The sequence below is a fragment of the Oncorhynchus kisutch genome, linkage group LG18 (assembly GCF_002021735.2).
Source record: "Oncorhynchus kisutch isolate 150728-3 linkage group LG18, Okis_V2, whole genome shotgun sequence".
NCBI lineage: Eukaryota > Metazoa > Chordata > Actinopteri > Salmoniformes > Salmonidae > Oncorhynchus > Oncorhynchus kisutch.
Window position 1 is genome coordinate 70180879 of NC_034191.2, and position 26919 is coordinate 70207797.

The following is a 26919-nucleotide window of genomic DNA, read 5'->3' on the forward strand; positions in this document are numbered from 1 at the left end:
TGCATACTCCTCGTGTCCCCAATCCTCTCCAAACCTATTGGAGAAGGTCAGAGAGGGGGACCTCTTGCTCTCATCCAATGGGTTTGAGAAGGAGGCAAGGAGCGAGGCTGCAAGGAGTATGCAATTGAGATTCTCCCAGTTTTGTTCTCCTACAAGCCTACACACACACACTTATATTTTAGTAATTTAGTAGTGAGTGCATACATTTTCATACACTCTCGCTGGGTGTGTCCGTCTCCCTCTGTCCCTATAAGCTAACTTGACGGTGGCAGCCAATCCAAGGCTAATCTTTTACCATCTGGCAAACAGGCTTGAGTCACGGTCGGTAATGTGGTGCAGTATTTTACTGTCAACACGTCACTGTTTACACGCAGCACCGCCACTTAGCGTGTGAGTAATAACCACTGTGTGTGTGTGGGCGAGGCACTCCGGCATATACAGAACAGCATCATACTCACAGCACAAGGTTGGCAGCCTGATACTACCTTTGGATAAGGGCAAAGTAACATACCCCACCTCACTGTAGACAAACATACTGTACACAACGCTGGCATTGGCTTGGGCAGATGTTTGGGCTTTGTGTGCTAGTATGGTCACTATATCAATGTCACAGCTAAATGTGCAGAGGAACACACGCACACACGAAGATAAAACACAGACAGGCATAACCATACGCAAAGACCCCAAACTAGTGGATATAACCTTCTTACTCACACATTCACACAGAGCTTTGGCTGACATCTGCTGCTGGTGTCTAGGCTGGCCTGTACGGTCACTCATCACATCAGTTAGCAGCCAAAGGGCAGGATTACCCTCCACTCTACTAGAGGTCACAACCCCAGCACACAGACGTCAAAAAGGACGGGAGGGGTGTATACACACATACAGTAGCGGTCAAAAGTTGACACATACTCATTCAAGGACTTATTTAGACTATTTTCTACATTGTAGAATAGTGAAGACATCCACACTATGAAATAGCACATATGAAATCTGGTAACCAAAAAAAGTGTTAAATCAAAATGTTATAGTTGGAGATTCTTCAAAGTAGACACCCTTTGCCTTGACAGCTTTGCACACACTTGACATTTTCTCAACCAGCTTCACCTTGAATGCTTTTCCAACAGTCTTGAAGGAGTTCCCACATATGCTGAGCACTTGTTGGCTGCTTTTCCTTCACTCTGCGGTCCAACTCATCCCAAACCATCTCAATAGGGTTGAGGTCAGGTGATTGTAGAGGCCAGGTCATCTGATGCAGCACTCCATCACTCTCCTTCTTGGTCAAATAGTCCTTACAAAGCCTGGAGGTGTGTTGGGTCATTGTCCTGTGGAAAAACAAATTATAGTCCCAATAAGCCCAAACCAGATGGGATGGTGTATCGCTGCAGAATGCTGTGGTAACCACGCTGGTTAAGTGTGCCTTGAATTCTAAATAAATCACAGTGTCACCAGCAAAACACCCCCACACCACCTCCTCCTCCTCCTCCATGCTTCACGGTGGGAACCACACATGCAGAGATCTGTTCACCTACTCTGCGTCTCACAAAGACACAGCAGTAATAATCCAAAATCTCAAATTTGGACTCATTGGTCTAATGTCCATTGCTCGTCTTTCTTGGCCCAAGCATGTCTCTTCTTATTATTATTGGTGTCCTTTAGTAGTGGTTTTTTTGCAGCAATTCAACCATGAAGGCCTGATTCACATAGTCTCCTTTGAACAGTTGATGTTGAGATGTCTGTTACATGAACTCTGAAGCATTTATTTGGGCTGCAATTTCCGAGGCTGGTAACTAATGAACTACATCAGAGGTAACTCTGGGTCTTCCATTCCTGTGGCGGTCCTCATGAGAGACAGTTTTATCATAGCATGTGATGGGTTTTACAACTGCACTTGAAGAAACTTTCAAAGTTCTTGAAATGTTCCGTATTGACTGACCTTCATGTCTTAAAAGGTAATAGACTGTCGTTTCTCTTTGCTTATATGAGCTGTTCTTGCCATAATATGGACTTGGTCATTTACCAAATAGGGCTATCTTCTGTATACCTCCGCTACCTTGTCACATCACAACAGATTGGCTCAAACTCAAAAGAAAGACATTCCACAAATTAACTTAAGGCACACCTGCTAATTGAATTGCATTAAAGGTGACTACATCATGAAGCTGGTTGAGAGAATGCCAAGAGTGTGCAAAGCTGTCAAGGCATAGGGTGGCTATTTGAAGAATCTCAAATATAAAATGTAACTCTTTTTTTGGTTACTACATGATTCCATATGTGTTATAGTAGATGTCACTATTCTACAATGTAGAAAATAGTAAAATTAAAACCCTTGAATGAGTAGGCGGTCTAAAACTTTTGAGCAGTACTGTGTGATATTTGTGTATGTTTGTGTATGTTTATTTTTAATAAATGAGCAAAAAATACAAAATGAACCCGTTTTTGCTTTGTCATTATGGGGTAGTGTGTAGATTGATGAGGAAAAATAAAATAAACATACTTTTAGAATAAGGCTGTCACACAACACAATGTCACAGATGTCTCAAGTTGAGGGAGCAAGCAATTGGCATGCTGACTGCAGGAATGTCCACCAGAGCTGTTGGCAGAAAATGTCATGTTCATTTCTCTACCATAAGCCGCCTCCAATGTCATGTTAGAGAATTTGACAGTACGTCCAATTGGCCTCAACCTCAGACCACGTGCATGGCGTTGTGTCGGCGAGCAGTTTGCTGATGTCTATGTTGTGAACAGAGAGCCCCGTGGTGGCAGTGGGGTTATGGTACGGGCAGGCATAAGCTACGGACAATTGCATTTTATCAATGGCAATTTGATTGCACAGAAATACCGTGATGAGATCCTGAGGCCCATTGTGAGGCCCATTTCTCTTAAGGTATTTGTGACCGACAGATGCATTTCTGTATTCCCAGTAGAGGTCGACCGATTAACATCTGAATGGCTGATTCATTAGGGCCGATTTCAAGTTCTCATATCAATCAGTAATCGTAATTTTTGGACACCGATTACATTGCACTCCACGATGAGACTGCGTGGCAGGCTAACTACGTGTTATGCTAGTGCAGCAAGGAGCCACGGTAAGGTGTTAGCTAGCATTAAACTTAAACTTATCTTTTTTAAATCAATCTTAACATAATCACTAGTTAACTGCACATGGTTGATGATATTACTAGTTTATCTAGCTTGTCCTGTGTTGAATACAATCAATGCGGTGCCTGTTAATTTAATAAGCGCATTCGAAAAAAACACTTTCGTTGCACCAATGTGTACCTAACCATAAACATTAATGCCTTTCTTAATCAATACACAAGTATAGATTTTTAAACCTGCATATTTAGTTCATATGGCCTGCTAACATGAATTTCTTTTAACTAGGGAAATTGTGTCACTTCTCTTGCGTTCTGTGCAAGCAGAGTCAGGGTATATGCAGCAGTTTGGGCCGCCTGGCTCGTTGCGAACTGTGTGAAGACCATTTCTTCCTAACAAAGACCGTAATTAATATGCCAGAATTGGACATAATTATGACATAACATTGAAGGTTGTGCAATGTGTCATGACGTTGACCTCTTTAGGTATAGCAAGCCCCATCCCCCTCTCCCTGCCTCCCCCTTCTAGGTTGCTGTGGTCAGAGAGGTCGTAAATTCCTCAGAAGACCCTGCCACATGGCCACACAGTATTGAGAGTACGTTTTCATAGAGAACAAAGGAAATCCTTCCACCTCATAGAACTTGAGGTACAAACAAATTCCATGTTCCGGAGAAAGTATAAAATTGTATACAGTATACAATTGTATACTTGTGTAATATGATTTTAGACTTTAATGAAGAAACAATGTCTAAACAATTCCCTTTTGATTTTAACAAAATCAGAGGACCGCCCCTGAGCCCAGTTAGGGTCAGACCTCCTGGGACAGCCCTTTTCTGCCATTCCGAATAAAAACCCCACTCGGGTTTTCGATCAGCAGCCCGAGTTTACCTCAATTACGAGATGGCTAAAGGTTGCAGACCATGTTTTTCTCCATTAGGAGGACAAAGGTTGTAGACCATTGCTGGATATTTTAACCTCTTTCAGCTAGGGGGCACTATTTTTATGTTTGGAAAATAACATTCCCAAAGTAAACAGCCTATTTCTCAGGCCCATATGCTAGAATATGCATATAATTGACAGCTTAGGATAGAAAACTCTAAAGTTTCCAAAACTGTCAAAATATTGTCTATGAGTATAACAGAACTGATATTGCAGGCGAAAACCTGAGGAAAATCAAACCAGGAAGTGGCTTCTATTTTGAAAGCTTCATGTTCCATAGCCTGCCTTTGCTCCATTTAAAGGGATATCAGCCAGATTCCTTTTCCTATCGCTTCCTCAAGGTGTCAGTCTTGACAGTTTCAGGCTTTTATTTTGAAAAATGAGCGAGAAAGATAACATCACGTCAGTGGATAGCTGGGTTTTCGTACGAGTTTTGCTTGCGCAACACAGTGGGGCAGCCATCGACTCCCTCTCCTACTGAAAAAGAGTGCCGGTTGATATATTATCGATCATATACTTAACAACCTGAGGATTAATTATTTAAAAACATTTTACATGTTTCTGTGGACATTACGGATACTATTTGGAATTTGTCTGCGTTGTTGTGACCGTTCGAGCCTGTGGATTTCTGAACATACCCGTTTGTTTGGTGCGTTATTTCGGATATAAAAAAGAACAAAAAGGAACATTTATTGTGTAACTGGGAGTCTCGTGAGTGAAAATATCCAAAAATCAAAAGGTATGTGATTCATTTTATTGCGTTTCTGATTCGTGACCAAGCTACTTTGATGCTAGGTGTTCATAATGTTTTGTCTAGTGATCAATAAACTTAAACGCTTGGATTGCTTTCGCTGTAAAGCATATTTTCAAAATCTGACACGACAGGTGGATTAACAAAAAGCTAAGCTGCGTTTTGCTATATATTGCACTTGTGATTTCATGAATATAAATATTTTTTGCAATATTATTTGAATGTGGCGCTCTGCAATTCAGCGGTTGTTGATGACAATTATCCCGCTAACGGGATGGGTTGCGTCAAGAAGTTAACCATACCACGTGGTTAAACTCTTAGACTATCGATACCAACAGAATAAGAACAAGTCTGATGAATTACTAGTCTGCTGCTAGGAATTCGGTATCATTGAACGCGAAGAACGACAACCACCGAAACATCCATTCTATAACGAGGATTAGCATTTCAATTGTTATAATTATCACTCTGTAGTGAATTCTTAGTCGAACCCCACTTCCGCTTTTGTCTAACAAGCCGCCATGCCGGTTTAGCCCACTAGGGCACATTCTCCTATCATTTCATGTAACCACATTTACCTTGTTTGTTTATGCATTTCTGTGAATTACTTAGTGATAAATAAATTATTTAAGACAATTAATGTATGGATGACTCAGTGAAGACTGGGCAGATAACCAACGATTTACGACGTTTGGAATGAGACTAACGTGAGGTAAAGTAAATAATTCATTAATTCGAAGACTAATTGATCAGATAAAATATCTGAAAAGTTATTTTAGGAAATGATAACTTTGTAATCTGAATATTTTTCCTTGGTGACCCGACTCCCTAGTAATTACGGTTACATGATTAATCAGTCTAATCGCGTAATAACTAATTACAGTCTTCAGTTATTGATAGTAAAGACATGACAAATGTAACAGTAATATTTAGACTTAGGGATGCCACCCATTAGATAAAATACGGAACGGTTCCGTATTTCACTGAAAGAATAAACGTCCGTTTTCAAAATTATAGTTTCCAGATTTGACCATGTTAATGAGCCAAGGCTCGTATTTCTGTGCGTTATTATAATTAAGTCTGATTTGAAAGAGCAGTCTGACTGAGCGGTGGTAGACAGCAGCAGGCTCATAAGCATTCATTCAAACAGCACTGTCCTCCATTTGCCAGCAGCTCTTCGCAATGCTTCAAGCATTGCGCCGTTTATGACTTCAAGCCTATCAACACCCGAGATTAGGTTGGCAATACTAAAGTACCTATTAGAACATCCAATAGTCAAAAGGTACATGAAATACAATTGGTAGAGAGAAATAGTCCTATAATAACTACAACCTAAAACTTCTTACCTGGGAATATTGAAGAACCACCAACTTTCATATGTTCTGAGCAAGGAACTTAAACGTTAGCTTTTCTACGTGGCACATATTGTACTTTTACTTTCTTCTCCAACACTTTTGTTTTTTCATTATTTAAACCAAATTGAACATGTTTTATTATTTATTTGAGACTAAATTGATTTATTGATGTATTATACTAGGCTAAAATAAGTGTTCATTCAGTGTTGTAATTGTCATGAATACAAATAAAATAAATATCGGCTGATCAATCAATATCGGATTTTTTTGGTCCTCCAATAATTGGTATCGGAGTTGAAAAATCATAATCGGTCGACCTCTAAATCCCAGTCATGTGAAACCCATAGATTAAGACCTTTATTAAATGCATTTCAATTGACTGATTTCCTCATCTGAACTGTAACTCAAAATGTTGAAATTGTTGCATTTTTATTTTACCTTTAACTAGGCAATTCAGTTAAGAACAAATTCTTATTTACAATGACAGCCTATATACAATGACAGTGGGTTAACTGCAGTGCTGAAGCCATAAACCTGGACTTAACTGCAACGCAGGTTGCTGCATGTGTCTTCCTAACCATCCTAAATAAACATGCCCCATTCAAGAAATTTAGAACCAGGAACAGATATAGCCCTTGGTTCTCCCCAGACCTGACTGCCCTTAACCAACACAAAAACATCCTATGGCGTTCTGCATTAGCATCGAACAGCCCCCGTGATATGCAGCTGTTCAGGGAAGCTAGAAATCATTATACACAGGCAGTTAGAAAAGCCAAGGCTAGCTTTTTCAAGCAGAAATTTGCTTCCTGCAACACTAACTCAAAAAAGTTCTGGGACACTGTAAAGTCCATGGAGAATAAGAACACCTCCTCCCAGCTGCCCACTGCACTGAAGATAGGAAACACTGTCACCACTGATAAATCCACCATAATTGAGAATTTCAATAAGCATTTTTCTACGGCTGGCCATGCTTTCCACCTGGCTACTCCTACCCCGGACAACAGCACTGCACCCCCAACAGCAACTCGCCCAAGCCTTCCCCATTTCTCCTTCTCCCAAATCCATTCAGCTGATGTTCTGAAAGAGCTGCAAAATCTGGACCCCTACAAATCAGCCGGGCTAGACAATCTGGACCCTTTCTTTCTAAAATTATCTGCCGAAATTGTTGCCACCCCTATTACTAGCCTGTTCAACCTCTCTTTCGTGTCGTCTGAGATTCCCAAAGATTGGAAAGCAGCTGCGGTCATCCCCCTCTTCAAAGGGGGGGACACTCTTGACCCAAACTGCTACAGACCTATATCTATCCTACCGTGCCTTTCTAAGGTCTTCGAAAGCCAAGTCAACAAACAGATTACCGACCATTTCGAATCTCACCATACCTTCTCTGCTATGCAATCTGGTTTCAGAGCTGGTCATGGGTGCACCTCAGCCACGCTCAAGGTCCTAAACGATATCTTAACCGCCATCGATAAGAAACATTACTGTGCAGCCGTATTCATTGATCTGGCCAAGGCTTTCGACTCTGTCAATCACCATATCCTCATCGGCAGACTCGACAGCCTTGGTTTCTCAAATGATTGCCTCGCCTGGTTCACCAACTACTTCTCTGATAGAGTTCAGTGTGTCAAATCGGAGGGTCTGCTGTCCGGACCTCTGGCAGTCTCTATGGGGGTGCCACAGGGTTCAATTCTTGGACCGACTCTCTTCTCTGTATACATCAATGAGGTCGCTCTTGCTGCTGGTGAGTCCCTGATCCACCTCTACGCAGACGACACCATTCTGTATACTTCCGGCCCTTCTCTGGACACTGTGTTAACAACCCTCCAGGCAAGCTTCAATGCCATACAACTCTCCTTCCGTGGCCTCCAATTGCTCTTGAATGCAAGTAAAACTAAATGCATGCTCTTCAACCGATCGCTGCCTGCACCTACCCGCCTGTCCAACATCACTACTCTGGACGGCTCTGACTTAGAATACGTGGACAACTACAAATACTTAGGTGTCTGGTTAGATTGTAAACTCTCCTTCCAGACCCATATCAAACATCTCCAATCCAAAGTTAAATCTAGAATTGGCTTCCTATTTCGCAACAAAGCATCCTTCACTCATGCTGCCAAACATACCCTTGTAAAACTGACCATCCTACCAATCCTCGACTTTGGCGATGTCATTTACAAAATAGCCTCCAATACCCTACTCAACAAATTGGATGCAGTCTATCACAGTGCAATCCGTTTTATCACCAAAGCCCCATATACTACCCACCATTGCGACCTGTACGCTCTCGTTGGCTGGCCCTCGCTTCATACTCGTCGCCAAACCCACTGGCTCCATGTCATCTACAAGACACTGCTAGGTAAAGTCCCCCCTTATCTCAGCTCGCTGGTCACCATAGCATCTCCCACCTGTAGCACACGCTCCAGCAGGTATATCTCTCTAGTCACCCCCAAAACTAATTCTTTCTTTGGCCGCCTCTCCTTCCAGTTCTCTGCTGCCAATGACTGGAACGAACTACAAAAATCTCTGAAACTGGAAACACTTATCTCCCTCACTAGCTTTAAGCACCAACTGTCAGAGCAGCTCACAGATTACTGCACCTGTACATAGCCCACCTATAATTTAGCCCAAACAACTACCTCTTTCCCAACTGTATTTAATTTTAATTTATTTATTTATTTAGCTCCTTTGCACCCCATTATTTTTTTATTTCTACTTTGCACATTCTTCCATTGCAAAACCACTATTCCAGTATTTTACTTGCTATATTGTATTTACTTTGCCATCTTGGCCTTTTTTGCCTTTACCTCCCTTCTCACCTCATTTGCTCACATTGTATATAGACTTGTTTATACTGCATTATTGACTGTATGTTTGTTTTTACTCCATGTGTAACTCTGTGTCGTTTTATCTGTCGAACTGCTTTGCTTTATCTTGGCCAGGTCGCAATTGTAAATGAGAACTTGTTCTCAACTTGCCTACCTGGTTAAATAAAGGTCAAATAAAATAAAATAAAATGTGTGCACATGTGTGTGACATTGCTTACACAAATAGTTTGAATCTGCTTGCTAACACGGGTTATATAGGGAGAGTGGACACACTCCACACCGGGCTGTTGCGGGGAGATTTCGCTGCAGTGGAATTTCACAGGCATCCAGGCAGTGGCTCAGGGTATTGAAACACCTGTTGTATGTGAAGTGAATCAAGGTAAAAATGTAGTCATTCATAACCGCCACTCCAATGCTAATGTTTCACAGAGTAAACACAAAGAGCAGGGAGGAAGACTGGCTTGTAGCCCGAGCAGTGAGCATGCAGCACAAACTGTCTGCAGTGTTGACGTGTACAGCCTCATTCTCACATCCCATTGTACTCAACACAGTAGCACATAAACAATGCTAACGTGAGGGGCCCCGAGAGAGAGAACTGTATGGTTCGTTTAGATCCTTCCGGTTTCCTCCTGTAAATTAAGTCCTAAACACCTCCAGGGAGAGTAAATACTCGTGTTAATTGAGTCATGTAAAGAAAAACTCATGACATTTGATAAGGACAGTGCTACTCCTAAAGAGGGTACACCATTCAGGGAACAGTCAGACTATTCTCATGAAGGTTGTCAGTTTGGCATGTTGGGGGTTAAAGCAGTGTGGCTGTGAAAGAGCAGCAGCAAGGCGCTGAATAGCTCCTTACCACATCCTGAAACTACGTCAATCCAGCCACACGTCACCATCTCAAAACCGTATCACTTCAGTTAACATCAACGACCCAACGCAACAAAAAAAAGTGCACCCTTACGCCCCCCCCCCCCCCCCCAAATACAGCCAACAACTCTTGTGATGGGATCCCCTCTGTCTGCAGAAAAACAACCGGTGGTGTCGTCCTGTTGCGTACCTCACTGGATCATATTTGCCAATTCTCCTTTTTCCTGTAGTAAATCAGCATGTGACTTACTGCCCCAACACAGCAACACGGTGTTTCTGTCAACATATTTTTACATCTAGGTTACACACATTAGAAATATCAATTGGCTCTGTGGCCTGTCCTTATGTCCTTATCAGTGAAGAGGTGTGTATTTCAGTGGTCGATCAATGCTCCAGGCACAGTGGCACATGGTACTGGCAGCTGCATTGTTCCCTGTAATGGCCTGGCTCTCGCGATGTAAACACCAACTCAGGAGTCAAATGAGGATATCTTGCCTGTGTGTAATGTAGACCACATGATTAAATGACCGTGTTCTACTCCTTGTCCTGTACAACAGGACTTGTCATAGTGTCCGACGTCAAACTAATGTCTACTTGACTCCTAGGGTGGACATGCCCACTCCGTTTCCAATCTACTAGGACATTATCCTGACGTCAACTCGAAGTAAAACACCTTGAAGCCATAGAATATACTTTAGCCTTCTCTTTTTACACCTCAATGTACACATGCATAGGCCCCTAGAAGGTGTTTCTCCTTTAAATGTAATGCCATTCCATGGATCACGTCTACAGAGGATACGATATTGCTGCAAACTAAAAGCCCTACGGACACAAACAAGGCCTTCTCTTCCCATGCTGTGGCCATGGAAGCCGCTCCACCTTTTCTAGAGCATATTTCCCACCCATTCACATGCATACTCCAAGAAAACGTTGATTTTTGTGCTTGAACCCTACACTTTCGCCATCTGTTTACAAGAGGAAATGTGAGTGAGAGCTGAGTTTGGCAGAGAGCCACTGGCCTCAGAAACTGGGCGCATGTTGAACCGGCTTCCTCAGTAACGCTAGCCCGTCCCATGTCCCTGCTTCCACAAACACCAGGACCAAGCAGCGAGCACACAGTACCAGAACCACACAGAAAAAAAACACTGCAGTGACCACAGAGGAAAAGACTCACCCTTATGGCCAAACAGTGGGAGAAAAACACAAATGTTTAGTGTTCTGAAAAAGCCCACAAAGCAAATATCTCCCTCCCGTCCCCTACTGGGACAAGTCTCCTCTCCCCTACTGGGACAAGTCTCCTCTCCCCTACTGGGACAAGTCTCCTCTCCCCTACTGGGACAAGTCTCCTCTCCCCTACTGGGACAAGTCTCCTCTCCCCTACTGGGACAAGTCTCCTCTCCCCTACTGGGACAAGTCTCCTCTCCCCTACTGGGACAAGTCTCCTCTCCCCTACTGGGACAAGTCTCCTCTCCCCTACTGGGACAAGTCTCCTCTCCCCTACTGGGACAAGTCTCCTCTCCCCTACTGGGACAAGTCTCCTCTCCCCTACTGGGACAAGTCTCCTCTCCCCTACTGGGACAAGTCTCCCCTCCGTAGTGCTGATCTCTTCACATGAAGAAACCTAAATCTGATGCAAATCATTGTTTCAAGTAACCCCACTTAACACTATAAAGAGCCTGTAGCTCGTAAAAGCCCAACAGCACACAGCCACCCATTACAAATGAACTGTGGCCCACTCCAGAGAAACAAGGGGCAAACACAACCCAGGAGCACAATGGACCCTACAGTGCATTTGTACACAGGGCCATCTGATCTCACGCCCTGCTGACTATGGTCTTCTCACAGGGGGCATAGAACTAGAATGAGCAGAAGGGACATCCCCCGTTCAAAGTAACGTTACATGGTGTAACATGGCAGCCATTTGGAATATTCAACTAACTAATGATCACATCCGAAAACTGAGCGGGACTTTATCCGTTCTAGTAACACAAATGCTATGCTAGGGGGTCGGGTCTCCGTGGTCCTTCAGTGGGGAGGGTCTGTGAAGCATGGTCCATCAGAGACTAGTGCTCTAGAATGTGAGCCCACACAACCGGACCCTCTACTATCCCACAATGCACCCTAACACACACACCACTTCTACAAGGATGATGGAACACAAAGGGCCCGGAGTAATGGATGGATGGATGTAGCTTGTCTGGTTGATCTATCCCTGCACACATTCCACAACACCTGACAGAAAAGCATTTGTCCTGAGAGCCAGAGAAAGGTGGGCTCAGAGAGGGGTTGTATATCTGTCAATGAGTGTGATTTGAAAGCAGACACGTGGGTGGTTATGTGAAGCAGTGGGCTTGACAAAAGACTAATGGATTGTCCACCGAAGAGGGATGGGACCCAAACACAAAACACAGTCTCACTGCCTGGTTAATGTGTTACAATGCCATGGGAGTTAAATTGGGGGAGGGGACTGACTTGAACAAAAGTGCAATGTATAACTATTCTGTAGGATGACTATGAACTACGAAACATGATACAAGTTGGCATCATCATCAGTTGATAACTTTAGTCATATGTTATCAGTTCCAGGACTTACCAAATTGAAAATATATTATTATAATGATGTTATAATGACAAAGATATTATTGGCTTCCTTGCACCAAAGTTTGCATCAAAAGATACTGAAACTCATAGGCCTAAGCGACATCGCACAACTATGCCTACTGTGCGATTGGAGGATAAGAACCAATGCGGCTCAATATTTTAACGCGAGTCCATTAACGTGTCTGGATTGGAACACACTACAAAGTAGACAGGCAGCACATTCCTTGGCGCACACATTGTAACAACTGGTAGGAGACAGTTGTTGCAACGAACACTAAGCCTTGCAACAATAACAATACAGACAATGTTCACGATACTGTACAGTCACGTGTATGTGCAGAATTGGAACGTAACTCCATTAACTGATTAACCGATTAATTAAACGGTTCTTGTAGTACAGTTTCAGGGTGACATTGCAAATTGATACCACCTGCAGGATTCCCATACGACTCATGAATCTGAAAGAAGCGATTCAACAGCTGGTTATTAGGTAGTACATGACATTTGTCATCAACTTGATTATGTAGTGTCAATAGAGCGTGCAGAAACCGTGTATTTTAAACCGAAACAGGTCCAATAATTAGGTAGTACCTGAGACAGCTGTCTTGGATCAGGAGCGCCGAAGAGAGACGAGCTGGAGCTGAAACTGATGGCTCCTCTCCGGCTGAGGACATGCTTAGGAACCGGCCTGTCTAGAGGCAAAACCGGCAGCTGGTAACATACTTCCATTGAACAAAGTCAGAGCTGGATCCAGATCAAAATTCAAAAAAAAAAAAATGTAATAAACAGAAATGAATTGATAGAATGGAAAATTAAATGCAGGAAAAGAATAGGGTTGATTGCAGAGCGGTATCCCTCCTTTGTGTGTGTGGGGGGAAATCAGTTGTTGCTTCAGCAGTAGGGTAGGCTACTTGTTCTTGGCGACTTTAAACTTGACAAAATCGCCGTCATTGATACATTGTCTATGTTTCTCGCCTCATTTAGTCCCATTCTATTCGGATTATTTTAATGCGGATCCTTCGCTCCTTATTCCACACAGATTTGGGCCCGCAAAAGACGAGGCCTCTATATTTTCTGCATCTTTATAAAAACGCGTACTCATTTTTTGTCCAAAACTCCTCTCAGACGTGATTCATCGTGATATGTCTCAAAATCTAAACAAAAGGAACGACCCCTCGAAACACGACAGCTACCGATAGACAGCAGTGGTGGATGAAGTGAAAGGAATCCTACGAGGTAAATATTGGAGAAGTTGCCTTTACAGTGGTTTGGTGGTATTCAGTTAACGTGCCAGAAGAAACATTATCAATATGTATTCGGTCTTTCTTCACAATGTAAGTATAAATAGTACCCGTAATTGACCACACTTCTGTCTCACTCAATGCAGCACTGTGTAATTTCAACAGAAAGTGGCTGGCTCAAGGGGAAACTCGACGTTAATCTCACTCAAACTCGGCGTCCGGCAAACAATATTAAGTGCACCGAAAACGCAAAAATGTGAATCAAGGTAAATGTATCTCCTTTAACAACCTATCTTCCTAAACATTAGTCTGCTCTCGAATACACCACCTGCCAGAGATGGAACCGTTCGCGCGACCGCATAACGCCCTTGTGCAATTTATCCAATTGCAGCATGGCTACTAATGTTACATCTATATTGATTGGACAATGGCATTGACTTCGTTTGCAACAAGTTACGCTATTGGCTAGACGTCCAGGGCGATCCCCTGATACTGATTTGAGCAGTCGTTCACGGACGGCGCGGATCTCCACAAGGGTATTCCAGCACAATGGGGTTTGCCCTAGAGCAGTCCACAACATTGCATGTGATTACCTTTTCTGCGTGAGTCATCCAGTTGTAGCTACTTGAGAAGTGGGACTCCAGTTTTCAATGTGAGGCTATGGTGGAATTGAGTGGAATACACTTCCAGTATACAAAAGTCATGTTTTTTAATGATCTGTTTATAAAAGCTGATAGCTCAGACTAATATAATTACAAGTCAAGAATAGGCTACTTACATCTGAAATGACTTGTATTGATCTTTACTGACCACCCTACCTTCATTGATGGCTCCATGTCATCTACAAGACCCTGCTAGGTAAAGTCCCCCCTTATCTCAGCTCGCTGATCACCATAGCATCTCCCACCTGTAGCACACGCTCCAGCAGGTATATCTCTCTAGTCACCCCCAAAACCAATTCTTTCTTTGGCCGCCTCTCCTTCCAGTTCTCTGCTGCCAATGACTGGAACGAACTACAAAAATCTCTGAAACTGGAAACACTTATCTCCCTCACTAGCTTTAAGCACCAACTGTCAGAGCAGCTCACAGATTACTGCACCTGTACATAGCCCACCTATAATTTAGCCCAAACAACTACCTCTTTCCCAACTGTATTTAATTTTAATTAATTTATTTATTTTGCTCCTTTGCACCCCATTATTTTTATTTCTACTTTGCACATTCTTCCATTGCAAAACTACCATTCCAGTGTTTTACTTGCTCTATTGTATTTACTTTGCCATCATGGCCTTTTTTGCCTTTACCTCCCTTCTCATCTCATTTGCTCACATTGTATATAGACTTGTTTATACTGTATTATTGACTGTATGTTTGTTTTACTCCATGTGTAACTCTGTGTCGTTGTATCTGTCGAACTGCTTTGCTTTATCTTGGCCAGGTCGCAATTGTAAATGAGAACTTGTTCTCAACTTGCCTACCTGGTTAAATAAAGGTAAAATAAATAAATAAAATAAATAAAATTGATAGCCTGGCTAGCTATGCACACTTTGGCACATGTAACCTTTATTTAACTAGGCAATTCGATTATTTACAATGACGGCCTACACCAGTCAAACCCGGACGACGATGGGCCAATTGTGCACCGCCCTATGGTAGTCCCAATCACATCCGGTTGTGATACAGCCTGCATTCGAATCAGCGGGTCTTTAGTTATGCCTCTAGCACTGACATGACATGGAATACAAGGAATGGAGTGGAATATTAGCTAAACAGACTGGCAACCACCCACTGGGCACACACTGGTTGAATCAACATTGTTTCCACGCCATTTCAACTGACGCAGTAGGAAGGAGAACTTCCAACAAATGCATCTGCGAGAGAGAGAACAGAACTCATACTCCGCCTGTCCAGCATCAATGTCAGACTGACCTATATCCATTACTAACACCTATTACCTGCAGACAGTGGCTATTGTCCGGTAGGTCTCTATTGTCAGGTCATGTGAGTAGTAGGCTAGACCTAAATAATACCTTCTTTCCATGAAGTCAAGGAACAAACCATTCCATTCCAGAATTCTCCCCTGAAAACACTGTTCTAAGAACCACCTCTACATACATTCTTATTCAACTTTTCTTTCTGTCTTATGCAGGAGAACTGGGGGCTGAGCTGTACCATGGCAACAGTCAGGCTGAATGCCATTTGAGGGGCATAATGAGTACCCCTCTGGCCTCTCCTCCACTACATCCCTCCCTCCCTCTCTTCTACGGCACTCTCAATGCAATTCCACACAATCACACTCCTTGGGAGGTCCTGCGTCTTTTCCAGGCAACTGAAGCAACAGTGTGCCAAATCACTCCACCAGCCAGTCACTCACCCTCAGCGAAGACTAGGCACATGATAGTAGAACCCCATATTAACCTTAGCAAAGGACAAGCCAATCCAGACCCATGAGATTAGACTAGATGTCGACTGGTGGCGTTCTAACGGGTCAGAATGACTGGGCCTAGCTGTGGTGATTAATAAACTACATTTTTCATACACATTTCAAAAAGTGTAGTTGAGGTTGGTGTTTATTTGGCATTTTTTACGAAGTGTTTTCAACAAACCACTCGACCACTCTAAAATGACATGCGTGTGTGCATGCATGTGTGTGTATGTGTACACACTCCCGTGAGTGTGACTGTCTGTGGGAAAGGGAAAAGGAAAACATTTGTTAATTAATTCCTCCAACAGTTCCTTTATAGCACACACATATTGGTCCCTAGGCAGAAATGCTCAGCTGCATCAGGCACTCGGCAAGCCCAGGGGGCGCGGACTATAGAGCATGGAGTCCAGGGACAGGTTAGCCGCATACCTGCTGATTCCCCAAGCAGCTACAAGTATCTTGTTGCCATCCCCCCACACCTCCCACCCTCCTCCTTTGTCTGTGACAGCCTTTAGGGAACCAGAGGAGTCGCTAGCGCTAATTGATGATACAGTGGGCCCCTCTGGATAAGAGCAACTGACTATTGGCAAAAAGTGGCATTCCTTATATAACATGTTCAGATGTAATAAGTCCACACGTTTAATTTGACTAGACTTGAACAATAAACATGACTGTTTTTTTATCAGGAAATTAACCTTCAATACAATTTTAATCCAATCCTTCATGCCAATCTGTGGTTTTCTATGGACTTTCAACACCATAAACAATAAATTACAACTGTGATATGCCACTCCTTGAAAGAATCACTGGTCTGATAACTTTACCTTATCTAAATTATTAGATATCAAATCAAATTGCATTGGTCACATACACATAATTAGGTGATGATATTGCAGATGTAGTGAAATGCTTGTAAAACAACAAACGTTCTGGGCTAATATTGTAAAAAATAACACACAAAAAAATAAAATACTGCAAAGTTACTTAGTGAACTAGAACCAGAGCTGCCATTGTCTGTCGGCGCCATCTTGCCTTTAACTATTGCTATCATTCGTCTTTATATACACTGAGCTGAGGTGAAAACTATTTATATTGTTACGGTAAACGTTGAGTCCACCTGCACACCCTTTATGGAGCTACGTTTTTACCTCTGGTCATGTTCATCTGTAAAATCTGCATTTATGTATCGCCATCTTGTGGAAAAAGAGTATTCATGCAGGATAACATTTCTTTTTCTATATTCCAGTAGGTGGTGGTCTTGTGTCACTGAATACAGAGGTCTTGTGAAAACCAATGTGGAAACCTATCGAACCTACTGAACAGATAGTATACTAAACAGCACAACATTACGTTAAATATTTTACCTTATCTTTCACCATCCTCTCAGACAGTCATCAACCGGTTGACACCATTTCTATTCCACCCAAACACCTTAGTATCCTGCAGTATAGTAGACCTACATCGAAGTCCCCTTTAAACTCCAACTCAACATCCAGGTAACAATGTTAAGGCCACTGGCTGCGAGGCCTGCTGAAATGTGAGCCCATGACTATCTGCCTGTATGTTTTATTCATCTCCTCCACTGATCTAGTCCTCCACAGAGCAGACACCTGACTCCACTGACCTGTCTGTCTCTCCCAGGGACGACTGGAGCACTGGAGCTGACGGCCTGGACAGAGGAACAGGTATGAGGAGAGGAACGGGAAAGTCAGAGACAGAGATAGGAATAACTGTGGACAAATGCAGAGGATGTGTTTGGCAAAAATGTCTTTTCAGTTCTGTTGTTTGGTTTTTGAGGTCTTAGTCCATGTTTCAACAGTAAGGCGACGGGTTCTCTCATTTTGGTGTTCTCTGATGAATTTGGACAATGTAGTGACTCAGTGACAATGTAGTGACTTAGTGACAATGTAGTGACTCAGTGACAATGTAGTGACTTAGTGACAATGTAGTGACTCAGTGACAATGTAGTGACTTAGTGACTCTTGGATCGAATAGAGTGTTGAAGATAAAACATAGTGAGGGAGAGTTTGGGGAACAATTGAACTGTAGGTTCCCTGTGGGAAGTTTTTTAATGAATATTTATAACAGTTCTATCAATAATGAATAGAGATGCTGTGTGAACAGTATACAATTACTGGCAGATCAGTGGATCAGCCAAACAACCGCACAGTCAACATCAGGTATCATATGAAAACCATTGTGGTTGATGTGTTGTGCAGGTAATGGTGAGAAAAGATGTCAGAGCAAAGGCAACGTTCCCTGTCCACCTCAGGAGAGACCCTCTATCTAGTCCTGGGCCTCGACAAGACTTCTACACCGGATGACATCAAGAAGTCCTACAGGTACACACACACACACACACAAAACACCACACACACGCACACAAAATCCTTGCTCCTTGTGTGTTTGTGCATGTACGAGGACCCACCATTTGGAGTCATTGGCTTTGTAGAGTAACATATAACCGGACTGCATATTACATCACTGACCAACAACCCTTCAGCATGTTGACCTTTATAAAACCTTTCATCCATATGACTCAAAATACTGTAATTCTGTTGGATTTTGGTTTGTAAACAAAGATCCTTTTCATCATCGTAGCAGGTTATACATTGATCTGTAACCATGCACAAACAAACGTCATGTAACAACCAATGTCTATGGAGGTCAGAGGGAATCATTTTAATGGGATGTTTTTCAGGAGAAATGTGGCACAGATGTAAAAAAAATAATAACTTTGTGAGACAGAGTGACTGACAGCTACAAGACCTTTTAGAATCACAGCAAGTGATTGTCAGACAGCTGCATGAATACAATATGACTTCCATAAAACTAAAATATTAATACTACAGAACAGATGGTACCCCTCGTTGTACTCGGTTCATATCAAGTGTGTGTGTGTGTGTGTGTGTGTGCACGTGTCCCACACACAAGCGTGGGTGTACTTGGAAGCTTGTCACAACCTGTTGGGAATTGTATGACCCTAGCATTATTGCAGCAGACAAATTGATATGTACCCACTCAACAAGTAGTACCTCAACCTTATAATAAAATAGCAGGACAGACTTCCTATAATATGGAGAGCTGCTGATAAAACTCACTGGTCTCAGTACTCAACTTTAATATGGTTATTGTGTAATAATGTTAGTATGAAAGGAACCTTTGATGCTTAGACCTAATCCAAATCAATTGTCTTAACCCAAGCCATTATCAATTATATTTAGTAATGTAATTCTACATTTGAATGTAGATTTTGTTTAAGATAACTATTTTATCCTATAACCTACATTTCAGTCAAAGTATGTCTGTCAAGCCCTCGTTCATACATTGATTTCTCTCTCATTTCACCAATACATTTCCATTATGTAGTAAGGCATTCCAACATGTAGTAAGTCAGAATCTAATGACTTATAATATAAATTCACTTCAGACTTCGAGTCATACAGATGCCATCACAATTAGTAGTTCTTAATTAATTGCTCTAATTGGAATTCACTTTCAGGAACCATCCAAATGGTTAGCGTTTGAACAGCCCTTGTTTGTGGTTAATGAATATGTAATCATAGCAGCATTTTCAGAGCCTCTTGGCTTCATTAAAAATAAACAAGCAGACGTGCTTCATGAAATGTTGATGAGAAATTATAATTTACAGCATAAAAAGACAGTGAGAACATTTTTTTTAATGTAAAAGTGACTGTAGTTATATTTATTTCATGGTGTCTGTCAACCAAGGGTTCCAATGGACCTAATGCCAAAAAACAAACAACTGCAGTTGAAGCCAAAATGGCAAACTGGTACACCATGTATAGTACTGGGCACCAGCATTTAGCTCAGTGTTTCAGTTATATACCATAGGTTACATATTTACATATTCTCGAGCCTGACTTAAGATCTGTAATTGTACTATACATGCTATTACAACGTTTTTGGGCTCATTGAACTAATATACCAATGCCTGGCAGGTGTGTGTGTTGATGGGTGTGAGGGAGCAGGCTTCTAACCCCACCTAATGGGAGATAATACTGCTGCCTCTTACTGAACGCATTAGATAAGGCCATAAAATAACAAGACAGTAACAATGAAAACAACATTTCTGTTAGCTAAGCCTTTCGGATTGCATCATCTTTTCAATTTCGTAATATTTTTTACTATTTAGAAAACTTGCTTTGAAATATCATCCAGACAAGAACCCAGAGAACCCGAACGCCACAGATAAATTCAAGGAGCTCAACAATGCCCACTCCGTGCTGTCAGATACCTCCAAGAGGAACATCTACGACAGCTATGGTTCCCTCGGTCTGTACGTGGCACAGCAGTTTGGAGAGGAGAACGTCAATGCTTATTTCATGCTCTCCAGTTGGTGGGCAAAGGTGGGTTTGTGTGTGCGTGCGTGTGCATGTGTGTGTGTGTGTTTATGTGTGTGTGAAAAAGGAAAGTCTATGTTCATGTGTTAATAGTGAACGGTCTATGTCCATCCTCCACACAGGGTCTGTTTGCGGTCTGCGGCGTGCTAACAGGCTGCTACTTCTGCTGCTGCCTGTGCTGCTGTTTCAACTGCTGCTGTGGGAAGTGTAAACCCAAAACTCCTGGAGAGGAGGACCCCGACACCTACGTGTCCCCTGAAGACCTGGAGGAGCAGATCCGCACAGACATGGAGACAGGTGAGCAAATCAAATAACATTGTCACGTGCCGAATACAACAGGTGTATACTTTACTGTGAAACAAACCCTTTCCCAACAACGCAAAGTTAAAAAGGAAGAAAATTAGCACACAAAAAAATGAAACAGTAACACAATAAAAGGGCTACCGGTACCAAGTCAATGAGATACCGGTACCAACTATGAGATAGTTGAGGTGATTGAGGTAATATGAGATAAAAGTGACACAGCACAGTTACAATGGTCAGGGTTTTGTAACAGAGAGATAAGGTGAGCCCCACTGAGAAGGATGAAGTTGCCCTTTGACACTGATCTGAGGTCAGTGTTGCATTTCACATTCCTAATGGCTAAGGTTGGGACTCTAGGATGGTAAGCTGATCCTAGATCTGTGCCTAAGGGCAACTTCTACCATGAGCAAGCCTCACACACTATCTCTCACTGCTTCAGAATTAGCCAATAGCTCGCAGTTTTATTATTCATCTATTGAAACAACAACAGCAGCAACCTCCTTAATAAGCTCTGCCTACATCACTCTCCTACCTTTATCAATACTACCTCATCTATTCATGGAAAAGCATTTGATGCTGCAAAGTGACTTTGATGCTAGGGCACAAAGACAGTGGAATGGCACAGACAAACTTTAAATATGTTTTCTCAAACACACCAAGTCAGCCAGTTAATGAAAATAAATATACTTGATATATTTGTGCCAGATGTTTGGATATGATAAATTGCTCTGGTGCCAGTTAGCTGTGGGAGGTGGGGTGTGTGTTTTTCCCCATGTCTTTGCAGTTCTCAGATACAACTGATAATTACTGCCTCTGAGTCACGTCTCTAAATGTGTTTCCATAGCAGTTATTTTGAGCCCCATCTCACGATTAAAGGGAAACAATGGGCTTGGTTTCAGGCACTCACTGCAAAGTCTCAGCCCCCATGGGAGGATGATGAGAAGGCCTACTCATGTGTTTGGCTTCAGAACACATTGCTTATGATAACATATTTATTGGGAGAATTTTTGAATATGAATAGGACCTTCTACTGTAGGCATAGCCCATGGTAATTGAACTGATTAACGGGGACTTTTACAACCAAAGTTGTAAAACTGCCCTTCAAGCCAGCCAGGCTGACAGTGTGCCCAGTCTGTGGTGCCAAAAGGACAACCGGCAGCAGGAGGTAAGAGGCTTGACACAGGCAGCCGTCACCCCCTCACAACAGGACAGTCAAGACATCCCCCAGTCTCAACAGGAACAGCTATACTATAGATAGTATCCTAGGCCTATTTTTAGGAACATTTTGGAGGATATGACATATTTGATTAGTTCTGTGCAACATGCTGCAACAACGTAAACGGATTCACTGATGAGCTGATCTTACCCTCTCTAGACGCTGACGACGTCCCCATAATACAGCAGCCAACCAATGCAAGCGAGAGGACCGGGTTGATTGGTGACGGACGACGGGCCTATACCTAACACAACTAAGAAGAAAGACCGGAGGACTGGTGATGTCATAGGGATTCCAGAACTGGCTTTAAATACCTGTATTTGAGTATTTGTTATTTGAATACTTATTTCGATATATTTTAGTATTTTCAAATAATGTGGCCCGAATCACTTACAACTAATTATTTGAAAGTGTTTTCAAATAATTTCCTATAAATAGCCTACTATTTAACTTGTTCCAAAAACTATTTTCCAATACCTGGGTTAAATGCATGGTAGTGTATTTGAGTCATTTTATTTCTGTATTTTCAAATACATTCCAATATTCAACTACTTGTCTTTTCAAGTAAAACATATCTACTTACTTCCAAATGTATTTTAAAGTCATTTAAATACCCTAAATAGTATTTGAACCCAGGATCTGAGGGGATTCATTCATTGACCTGGTAGATCCCAAAAGGGTTCCAATTACATTCCACCCCTTGACTACACTTTGTAAATTCTGAATGAGTGTTAGTTTGTGTGCATTGTGTTTGTTTGTTATTTATTCTGAACAAAATACAAAGTATCCCTAGAATTGTGCATTTAAAATTGTGGCTGTGAAAGAATTGAGAGATGTCAGTATTTTGTCATGTGAACAATAAAGACTGCCCTTTTTGAAATGTTACTTTGGCATCTATTTTATAAACCACATTGACAGTTTTTCAAACATGTAGATAAAATATACATCAGTGTGTATCAATTGCTATAGTTTACAAATCAGGTAAGAAAAAATGTCCTCCTTCGAGCCGGATTTGAACCAGCGACCTAAGGATCGCTATTTAACCTCTACAGTCCTCCGCTCTACCAACTGAGCTATCGAAGGGGATACATGCTCAAGTGTCGCAGTGGGCAATTTATACATTAAGGTGCTTTTCTGCTCAGCATTCTAGTTAAGTTGTGTAGTTTAATTAATTTGGGGTAAATAAAATGTATTATTAGCCTACATTTTTTCAATTACAAAATAGTTTATTTGACCAAATTTTAGCAGTCACATATTTAAATGAAGTATAAAAACAAAAGAGCTCTCTAGCTATGCACATAGCTAGTTACAGTAGCTAGCTAGCCAACGACTTTCAACACATTTAACTAGCTAGCATGAGTCAAGTCGAAAATAATGTGGCCATGTGTATCCTAAAAGTATGCTAGCTGTAACAATAATTTACCATTGTCAATGCCTACATTTTCCATAGAAGCTAGCAAGCAACAATGTTACTCTGTGAACCGGAGACTGCAAGTGCCACATATGTGAAGCTAGCCACAATTAGAATTAACCACAATAGTGGAATTTTCGGTTCGTTTTGAAAATAAAAGTCCCTTACTGAAAGTGATGCAAATGCATACTAAACTCTGCAACAACAAAACACGTCCTCTCACTGTCAACTGCATTTATTTTCAGCAATCTTAACATGTGTAAATATTTGTATGAACATACCAAGATTCAACAACTGAGACATAAACTAAACAATTTCCACAGACATGTGGACATGTGGTTTAGCCACCAGCTGCATTAAATACTGCAGTGCATCTCCTCCTCGTGGACTGCACCAGATTTGCTAGTTCTTGCTGTGAGATGTTACCCCATCAAAATGAAAAGTATAAATAATTTCAAATTCCTTATATTAAGCAAACCAGATGGCACATTTTCTTGTTTTTATTTATTTACAGATAGCCAGGGGCATACTAGCAACACTCAGACATCATTTACATTATTTGTGTAGTTTACAAACAAAGCATGTGTTTAGTGAGTCTGCCAGATCAGAGGCAGTAGGGATGACCAGGGATGTTCTCTTGATAAGTGTGTGAAATAGACAATTTTCCTGTCCTGCGAAGCATTCAAGTAGTACTTTCAAGTATTTTTTCTTAAGTACTTTACACCACTGATTACAAATAGTGGAATCATGTCATATTTGGACTAGATAATCATTAACAAGATCAGAATGTTGTTATATAAATGCAACAAAAGACAATAATTTGTTAACTTCACACTAAAAAAGTCAAATATGAGCTACAACACTAATATTTGTCTCTTCACAGTTGTGTTCTGTGGGTGTCACTGAGTAAACTGATACACCACTTAATCCACAATCCACAGTTAAGGCTGTGCAGTGTAATTTGAATGTCAATACGCACAATAGGCTGACTGGGGAGGTGATTTCCCACAGTCAAAGTCCCTTAATAACAGCTACGGTGCTAATATTTGTATAAACTCTTCACAGCTGTGTTCTCTGAGAAGACTGATACTTAATTGATCCACAATCCTGTACAGTGCAATTTGAATGTCTAATACACATATAGTAGGTTGACTGTTAAGCTTAATGTGGCTCATTTCACAGTAGTTTCAGAGTCCTGAGCTATGATGCTAATATTTGTGTATTATCTTCACAGTTGTGTTCTGTGGGTGTTACTAAGTAGACTGATACCCAATTTCATTGATCCACAATCCATAGGTAAGGCTGCACCCTGCATTATGAATGTGAGTATGCATAATAGACTGGGGAGGTGATTTCCCAAGCCCAGTTCCATAACGGGGCAGAAGAGGGCTTTTTAGCCCCCTCAGTTGAAACTTGTGCCCCTCAGTTTTATATTCTTATTAAAAAAAAAGCTAAAAAGTTAAAAAATATTGAGTGACAGGTTGACGCAAAATCTGTATCTCCGCTATGCTGTGTCAGCACAATGGACAGAGGGCGCCACGATGTGTGTAGGGGGCTATTGAAAGCCACTGTGGCGGTTAGGTATGATTCCATTGAGTTTCCATAGAAAGCAGGAAAAAACGCTTCTCATCTGTGAGAAGTGAATAATGTGATATGCCTCCGCCTGTAATATTTTATTTGGATTTATAAGGGCGGTGTCAGCATCAAAACCCACCACTACGGAGTTTAGTTAGCTTCTTAGCTCGCTGTAAAAAAGCTTTGGTCTTATTAGGCTTGCCTATTTAGCTAGCTCGAACCAGCTAATCTGCCACTGCCACAATGGACTTCTCCAAAGTACCCAAACAAAGCCTGGCTCCTGTCTCAGTGGTTGTTAAAAGTTGTGACAGCATTGTGAAGTTCCTCTCTGACACCAAATGCATGTGTTTGTACAACACAGAAGTAAGAGTCGAGGCTACAGGGCTGCTGAAGGCAGTGACAGACCTGCCTTTAAGTTTAAAGACACCATGGTGCACAGAATCCTCACTCTTATCAACTCTCCAAACAAATTGCTCAATGCAAAAGCAACAGATCTTTACACTGGAGTCAAAGTTGTCCATAGTGCATTTGAGTGCGCCGAGAAGACATTTGTGCGCAGTTCAGTGCCAGTGGCACTGACGCACCAAGCAAACAACAAGTTATGTACGTATACATTTCCAGCAATACGTGGTGAACAGTACAGTAGGCCAGGAGGACAGAGGAGAAGAGACTGAATGTAAAAGACTGTTCTTGGATGCTGTCATTGGTGAAATGTCAGAATGATTCAGCGAACACAACAGCCAACTGGTGGAGGCCCTGTGTGCCCTTGACCCAGAGAGCCATGACTTTCTAGTTGTAAAAAAGGTTGGTGAAAGCACTACTGGATCAAAGCAAAACACATTTGGTGGAAGCTGAGTTTAGTGTCGCTCGCCAGTTTTTGCAGACTGAAATCACCCGCTCCTACTCCAATTAGGTCAAATGGACCCCATTTGCTATCCTGCAACGATTCTCTGGGCCTCTCTCCGCTATGCCGACCATGCTTACTGCACTGACACATGGATTAACTTTTGGTGCGTCCACAGCTACATGCGAGAACAAATTTTACACTTTGACAAACGTGTTCAGTTGGCACAGATGAAGCATGGGGATCTTACAAGAAGATTTTAGGGAGAATTGAATGATCGATTACTCAGGAAGTTCCACAGAGCACAAAGGAGGCTGCAACTCTTCTGGAAAAAAAATCTAGTAGTTAAAAAAAAAAAAGTTTATTTCGTCATATCCAATTAAGATGTTGTCTCATCGCTGCAACTTGGGAGAAGCGAAGGTCGAGTCATGAGTCTTCTGAAACATGACCCACCAAACCGCGCTCCTTAACACCGACCCACAGCAATGTGTCGGAGGAAACACCGTTCAACTGACGACAAGGTCAGCCTGCAGGCACCCAGGTCACCACAAGGATTGACTAGAGCGCTTTGAGCCAAGTATAGTCCCCCCCTGCCAAACCCTCCCCTAACCCAGATGACACTGGGCCAATTGTGCACTGCCCTATGGGACTCCCGGTCAAGGCCAGTTGTGACACAGCCTGGGATTAAACCCAGGTCTGTAGTTACGCCTCAGGCACTGCGATGCAGTGCCTTAGGATGCTGTGCCACTCGGGAGGCCAGCTGGTTGGTTTTTATAAAAATCTTAGGTGGCATAGCCATTGGCGTCATTTCATCAAAAACCTGGGGTATGGAATGGCAAAATGACCTCCTTAGCCACTAGCCTACAGTAGGTTTTCAATGGCCTTGCTTTAGTGTGTAGGATACTGTCCATGGGGCTGTCATGCCAAACTGTCACTTCTTTGTCAAAAGCGCTCAATGGTTTCAACATTTGAACTTTTATGTTTATTGCGGTATAGTTTGATATAAGCAGAATTCAATATAATTGTGCCACAACCCAACGTGTTGCTGAACTCACGAGCGCCATGATTTTCCATGTTTGAAGCGGGCCTATAGGCCTATTTAC

General features: G+C 42.1%; 2 protein-coding genes and 1 non-coding gene across 5 annotated transcripts in view; 1 reads left to right on the forward strand and 2 right to left on the reverse strand.

The window, feature by feature from the left end:
• LOC109909847 (high affinity cAMP-specific 3',5'-cyclic phosphodiesterase 7A-like) overlaps positions 1–14031 on the reverse strand; it is a 41361-nt gene extending 27330 nt beyond the window's left edge. The window contains exons 1-2 of one of the 3 annotated variants that reach the window (XM_031796671.1): positions 13029–13139; positions 1108–1325 (exon numbers count right to left, since the gene is read on the reverse strand). Coding sequence is in view for 2 of the 3 variants with exons in the window: in XM_020508903.2 (XP_020364492.1) it covers positions 13029–13166 (138 nt within the window). In the remaining variant the exon portion in view is untranslated. Of the gene's footprint in view, positions 1–1107; positions 1326–13028 lie in introns of all 3 variants that reach the window. The other 2 variants (XM_020508903.2, XM_020508904.2) reach the window with 2 other exon arrangements.
• On the forward strand, positions 13041–22871 carry LOC109909863 (dnaJ homolog subfamily C member 5-like). Its single transcript, XM_020508931.2, has 6 exons — positions 13041–13673; positions 17745–17788; positions 18323–18445; positions 20260–20473; positions 20590–20764; positions 22146–22871. Exons 3-6 carry the CDS (start codon positions 18339–18341, stop codon positions 22232–22234), a joined length of 585 nt encoding a protein of 194 aa, XP_020364520.1. The 5' UTR covers positions 13041–13673; positions 17745–17788; positions 18323–18338; the 3' UTR covers positions 22235–22871.
• A 112-nt stretch (positions 22872–22983) lies between these two features.
• Positions 22984–23069, reverse strand: trnay-gua (transfer RNA tyrosine (anticodon GUA)). Its single transcript is given in 2 exon segments — positions 22984–23019; positions 23033–23069. It is a non-coding gene; the product is annotated as a tRNA-Tyr (tRNA).
• Positions 23070–26919: the final 3850 nt, after the last annotated feature.

Bases quoted from the DNA above. Each gene is read 5' to 3' on its own strand.
- LOC109909863 (XM_020508931.2), top strand. From the start codon at position 18,339: ATGTCAGAGCAAAGGCAACGTTCCCTGTCCACCTCAGGAGAGACCCTC. The intron at 18,446-20,259 runs GTACACACACAC...TTTACTATTTAG, and splicing joins GACATCAAGAAGTCCTACAG to AAAACTTGCTTTGAAATATC. The intron at 20,765-22,145 runs GTGAGCAAATCA...TACCCTCTCTAG, and splicing joins CCGCACAGACATGGAGACAG to ACGCTGACGACGTCCCCATA.